The sequence below is a fragment of the Elephantulus edwardii genome, unplaced genomic scaffold (assembly GCF_000299155.1).
Source record: "Elephantulus edwardii isolate Elephantulus edwardi_28Jun2011 unplaced genomic scaffold, EleEdw1.0 scaffold00106, whole genome shotgun sequence".
Lineage (NCBI taxonomy): Eukaryota > Metazoa > Chordata > Mammalia > Macroscelidea > Macroscelididae > Elephantulus > Elephantulus edwardii.
Window position 1 is genome coordinate 3,339,109 of NW_006399856.1, and position 6,725 is coordinate 3,345,833.

The 6,725-nt window shown below is 43.2% G+C and overlaps 1 protein-coding gene across 1 annotated transcript in view; it reads right to left on the reverse strand.

Annotated features, from left to right (window-relative positions):
* Positions 1-5,963, reverse strand: part of SMARCAL1 (SWI/SNF related, matrix associated, actin dependent regulator of chromatin, subfamily a-like 1) — a 70,010-nt gene extending 64,047 nt beyond the window's left edge. Inside the window, exons 1-3 of the mRNA XM_006891914.1 lie at positions 5,201-5,963; positions 3,796-3,846; positions 1,924-2,157 (exon numbers count right to left, since the gene is read on the reverse strand). Coding sequence (XP_006891976.1) covers positions 1,924-2,157; positions 3,796-3,846; positions 5,201-5,963 — 1,048 coding nt within the window. The remainder of the gene's footprint in view (positions 1-1,923; positions 2,158-3,795; positions 3,847-5,200) is intronic.
* Between the last annotated feature and the right edge of the window lie 762 nt (positions 5,964-6,725).

Genomic DNA, 6,725 nt, shown 5'->3' on the forward strand with positions numbered 1-6,725 from the left:
AAAAAAAAATTGTTCATTCTTTTTGTAGTCTGCGGGATATGCAACTTTTTTCCAACACTAAAACTCAAAGACATGGATTTTTCCTTTTATCCTTATCCATTGTCTCTCAGGTGCATTGCAAGTGACCCAAAAGACCATGGCCTCAATCAGGCACATCTATAAACTGATATCATTGCTCTTCAGCACTTTGGAGAAGTCACTGACAGCAGACTTTTCCAATGCTATATGTCTCCTGATTGCCTGACTGCTGGTACCAAGGGTGTTAACTAAGTTATCTGTTATCTAAGTAAGACGAAATCAGGTACAACTTAGGTCTTTTCTCCATCTATCATGATACTGCCTATTGCCCAGTGGTGAAGATTTCTGTCTTCTTGATACTGCAATATAATCCATATTGGAGGCTAAAGTCTTTGATCTTCTGCAACAAGCATTTCAAGTCCTCCTCACTTTCAGCTCAGCAAAGCAAGGTTGTGTCACCTGCTTAATGAAAGTTGTTCATGAGTCTTCCTCCTATCCTAAAGCCTCATTCTTCTTCAGAGTTTGCCTTTACGAATTATTTGCTCAGCATACAGACAGAATAGATAAGTAGAACGGCTACAGTCCTGACGCACACATTTCTTGATTTTAAACCATCTAGTATTCCCTTGCTCTGTTTGGACAACAGCTTCTTAGTCTAGGTATAGGATTCGTACATCATCATTAAGTGTTCTAGGATTCCCATTCTTCTCAACATACACCATAGTTTGTTATGATCCACACTGTCAAATGCCTTTGCATAGTCACTAAAACACAAATTGATATTCTTCTGATATTCTATGCTTTCAGCCAGGATCCCTAGGACATTAGCAATGATATCGCTGGTGCCACAGCCTCTTCTAAACCCAATATGAGCTTCTGGCAATTTTCTTTGTACTAGTCTAGCTGTTTTCAGGCGATCTTCAGAAATATTTTGCTTGCATGTGATAGTAATGATATTGTTCAATAATTTTCTCATTTTGTTGGATCACATTACTTGGGAATGGGGACAAATATGGATCTCTTCCAGTCAGTTAGCCAGGTTTCCTGGCATGGACTGGTGAGCACGTCCAGAGCAGCACCTGTTAGATGAAACATGCCAGTTGGTATCCCATCAATTCCTGGGGCCTTAATTTTTGTAAATGCCTTCAGTGCAGCTTGAACTTCTTCCTTCATTACTGCTGGCTCTTATCACAAGCTACTTCCCGAAATGTTCTAGTGTCAACAAATTCTTTGTGGTACAGGGACTCTGGGTATTCCCTCCCTCTTCTTTTGATGCTTCCTAGATCTTATTCCATGGCAGTGGACTGGGCCTGGTTTGAGTTTAAAATGCTGAAGTAGGAGTTTTGGGAGACACAGATAGTTGGGCCAGGGAAAACCATGGTGAATTTAAAGACAAAATAGTTCCAATTATTTTCTCCTTTTCCCTCATCAATGTCTTCTAGGAAGTATGACCTAAAGTTCTGCTTCAACCTTCCACACCCATTTGGTTTTAGCTTGTCCTTAGTTGAGCAAAAAAACAGAGCAAATGCTTAGTGTATTGAGATGCTAAAAGAAAGGTTGGTGGTTCAAGACCACCCAGATGGACCTATGGATAAAGGCTTTGTGATTTTTTTTTTTTTTAAAAAGCAGTTATTGAAAACTCTATGATGCACAGCTTTATTCTGAAACAAGTGGAACTATATCATTAGTCATACTAGATTGGACAGTAATCAGCCTCTTTGGGAGACGTTAAGGAGAAAATAGCCCCTACAAAGCATTCACAGCCTGGAGCAATCTAGCCATCATCTTTCTAGGGTAAGACGAGTAGACCAGGAATGTGCTATCAACAAAGTTCTTTTTTTTCCCCAGTATCTTCAAAGACAAGACAAATACCCCAAACATCCCACACAGAGGCCAATTACTTGCCGTATTTCCTGGAACCCAGCTGTTGAAACACTGCGATGAGTTCTTTTGAATAGTCGACTTCTGCCTCGAATCGGCTTCGGGAGATGAGTATGCACCGACCTTTGACTAAGGCAGGTGATGGTGCTGCTGGAAGGCTGGCTTGTCCCCCGCTGCTGGGGACCGCCTCGCTGCCGCCACCACTGCTGGTCCCCAAAGGCTGCAGGGTGACTGTGGGGAGGCCCTGAGCTGCCTTCACTGCCAAAGAGGAAAAAGACAGTGTGAGACGGTGGACAATTTTCACCTGTCAGAAGCTCTGGCAGGACAAGCAGGGGTGGAATGAAGCTGGGAGAAAGCGAGGCAGGGGCGAGGTCAAGAATTGCTATCAGGTGGTCAAGTGAGAGAAGCCACATCAGACTAGGGAGGCTCCAGCGCCCTTCAGCTGGCCGTTAGGGATGTCATTATTCACTGAGCCACAGTTCTATTGCTCCTAAAGTTTTCAAATTAAAACCCAGAATTAAAAAATGAGAGGATGAAGAGGGTTCTAACCAGGACGGGGCAACTTATTAGACAATTTCTGTTGTGTTGGAGAAATTCTGGTAGTCACATCACAAATGACATCCTCAAGCTCATTTCTATTTTGCAGGCCCCTGAACAAGGAGATGAAAATTGGCTTTTCAGGCTATGAACACAAAGCTTTACACAGGATTTTAACGATCACTGATGCATTTTACCAAGTAGTGAATTTGATGACTTAGAACGAACGTGTCAGAAATAAAAACTGACTTTAAAAACAAAATCACCAAGTAAAGATATGTGCAAGAAATGCAACTTAGAGTTTGTATTATTATTAGCAGACAACATACTTGGAAAAATATTAAAACAACAAAGAGGAACCAATCAGTGCAACTGGTGGGTTCAAACCGCTGACTTTTTGGTTAGAAGCTGAGCACAGGCGATGTGAGCTTCTCACTCACTCACTGGTCCTAAGTCAGAAGCAACTCAGATCTGACCCTCCTTTGGGTTTTTGGGGTGGTATATGGCACTAAAGGAAATTCTGAAGATTGAAACCAGCCGGATCTAACCTTTGGGTTAGCAGCACAACTTCCTGTAGACCAGGCGACCAGAGCTTCCTATTAAGTGTTGTTGTTGTGTACGTCAAGTTGGAACTGACCCCTTGCTAAACCTCCAGCAAGTTTTCAGAGGCAATAAACCACATAGGAGGAGACTGCCCATCTTTCTCCTGCAGAGCAGCTGATGGATTCAAACTGCGTACCTCTGTGTTGGCAGCCTAATTCCTTACCACTAAGCCACCAGAGTTCCCTATTTAGTGTTGTTGTTATTGTGTGCCATCGAGTTGGAACCAACCCATAGTTGACTCTCCAGCAGGTTTTCAGAGGAAGTTAATCGTATGGGAGGAGATTGCCCATCCTTCTCCTGTAGAGCAACTGGTGGGTTTGAACTGCATACCTTCGGGATTGAAACGCTGCTTCTTACCACCAGGCCACCAGACATTTAATATTACCAATGACCTTCTATGTGAAGAAGAGCATACAGATGGTGCCCTGAAAACTTTCACCATCAATAAAGGCACTTGTAGGTACACAACAAGAAAAGAAAATAAATAATTTTGGGAGCTCTGGTGGCCTAGAGGCACAAAGCTGCACTGCCATCCCAGGGGTTCGCAGTTTTAATCCACCAGAGGCTCTGCTGGAGAAGGAGGGACAATCTCCTCCTGTACCAGTCAGATCTGATTTGATGGTACACATACAAATAATAAAATTTTTAAAAAATTAAAAAAGATAAAGCCCCTTGTACCACAGCCGGGACATGGCCACTACTCTGGAGGAAGTGTCCCAGCACTTCCCTGTACGAGGACGGCACACAGATACTTACTCAGGGGTCTGTAGTCAGTCATGCTGAAGTTCCACATCTTGGTGACAGGATCTGAAAGAAAACCAAAAAACTCAGCACGGCCACAAGGCAGCACTCCAAAGCTCGTGTTCTGCAGGTGCGCATGCACACCTGACTAAAGGAACGCCAAATCAAAACAGCTCACTTAACAATACTGACGACTCGCAAAACTCCTAGAGTGTAAAGACAATAAGCTAAAGCCCTGTAAAAACCCATTGCCATCAAGGCAATTCCAACTCATAGTGGTTCTACAGGGCAGAGTGTAGAATTGCCCCATAGACTTTAATCTTTCTTTATAAAAACATATTGTCACAAGGGAGTTCTGGTGGCCTAGTGGCAAGAAGCTGCACTGCAATTCCAGAGGCGAGCAGTTCGAATCTACCAGATGCTCCACTGGAGGAGGGGCAATCACCTCCTGTGCCAGTCGGATCCGATTTGACGGTACACAACAACAACAATAAAAACAACACCAAACCAGATTGTCACATCTCTCTGCCATAGGTGGTTCTAATGGGTGAATTTTCAATCAGGAGCCTAGTGCTTAACCAATGTGCCACCAGGATTTATTAAAAGATGTAAGTCATTAATTCTTCAAAACCCCAACAACACAAACAAAAATAAAACCTATAATTAGTTAATTGTAGAATATATTATTATCCCCACTGTACAAGTAGGGCATGGATACACTGATACATTTACATATATATGCACGTCCTGGTTAAGGTGATTATAATAAATTATTAGACAGTAAGGTTGGCACAGGATAGAGCAGGTTTCACGGCTAAGATACACAGGGTCGCTATGAGTTGCAAGCAACACGACAGCACATACCAAGAGCAACAAGTAGGCGTTACTTATTTATTTATTGACTGAAACAAATTCAACTAAGGCTTGGAATTCAGGGGAGCCGCCTAAAAGGGTACACGAATTCTGGCAGAACCGGGACGTGAACCCCAGTTAGTCAGGCAAAGTGTCCTGACAAGGAGCTGGATTCCAAGGCACAACAGCACTACACCCCCCCACCCCCGGCTCTACCCTTCCAACGGAGTTAACCTGAGTATTAACTGACTTTGTTGAGGTAGTTCAATCAAGTTTAAAATAGAAATAATATCTGAAAAAAAAAATCACTGAATACGTAGAAAGCACCAGACGTGAGCAGTCACCCCGCCGTCCACACGGAAGCCCCAAGTTTGGCAGCTGTTTGAGGGAAAGTCTATTATAAAAAGGAAACACACTAAAAATGAGTGCTTTTAAGCTAAAAATGAGTGCTTTTAAAACTGGATAGAATGTGCCAACACCTCTCTCAAGATTGATGAGAAACTAAGATTAGAAGAGATTATAGAAACAGAAAAAACTCACTACTTGAATATGACAAGCAGCTCGTTACCGTAACGTCTGCTGGGCAGACTCTTGAACACTGCAAGCAGCTCCACATTGTACCCAATCTTCACCTGGAAACGGTCTCCATTTGCTATGCACAGGCCCTTCTGCGAGCTTACTTCCTTTGGGAGTGACTGTCCTGGATCCTGTAGAAGTCTTCCTTCTGTCTGAGAGGTTACCTTTCCTGAGCCATAACGGACATCAGCAACGGTCTGTCCAGAGGCGGAGGGTGGCACTCTCTCTGTCAGTAACACAGGATCCCCAGGACGCTGTCCAAGGGAAGAGGCTGGTGTCTCCTGGGACCTCACTGATTTAGTCAAAAGCCCATGAGTTGCATTAGCAGTGGGTGTCAGTGTAGTCTTGTGTGACGCTTGAACGTGACCATTGCCTAACTCAAAAGCCAAGGTCTGTTGGTTGGCGTTCTTACAGCTTTGGGCCAGGGGAGGGACGACCCCGCTGAGAGTTTTCTGACTCCATGGCCTGTGGCTTGGGCAGCTGGTGGTCTTCTCTTCCTGGTTCTTCCAGGCCTTTTCTGTTGGTTCTGGAGTGTTAAGCTGACTTTTGCGGGGATTCGATGAATAAGTGGGGTTCTTCTGCTTGAAAACGACATCCTGGGTAACTGGTTTTGAAGGATTCCGGGGGGGATTCTGGGAAGAGCTAGTTGTGCTTTGATGCTGTTCTGCTAATAATTTCTCAGCTCGACGTGCCAGAGCCTTTTGTCGATTCTCCTCGATCTTTTTCTTCTGCTCTTCTGTAAGGGGCAAGGACATTGTCACAAGGAAATGCTTAGGCAGGAATGTTGAAGTTTAATTGGAAATCTAGAAAGAGCTGTGGAAAGAGTCAAATAAACATTAAGTGTATTTCCCTGCCATTCATACCCCTTGATTTTAATAAGCTTCAGCCTCAGAAAATGAACAAAATAACACAAACAATATATAATGGCAAGTTTTCTTTTTAAATACTCATATATGTATGGGGATAATAGGCATATGCTAAAAGAATAACCTTTGTTTTGGGTGTTTTTTTTTTTACTATTTTATTATTAATTTAAATGAACATCTACAGAGATTTTGGAATTCCATTCACTCATTGTTGCATTCTTCTCCCCACCCACTCTCACCCCTACCCCCACTCCCAGTTCACTCCTCTCCTTGAAAAGCAAAAGAAAAACTCCTTCATTGGTACACAATTCCCCCACTACCCCACACACCCCCACCCTCACCCCAAGTATACTCCACTCTGCAACCCTCATTCCGGACTCTTATGATGATCATAATGCCCTAATAAACTTTGGTTTTAAAGCAAAAAACAAAGTTGGATCAAATAAGCATTAAGTTTTGTTCCCTCTCAGTCTCTAAAAAATCAGGAGTTCTTATCAGCCACCCCAAAAATTATGCAGTACAATTCAAATCCATCTATTAATGAGAAAGTCAACATTTCAAAGTGGAAAGAACTGAAACAGACCACCACCACCACCACCACCACCACATACCATGACTTGTTGCTTGCCAAAGTAGCCTGTTTCCAACCAG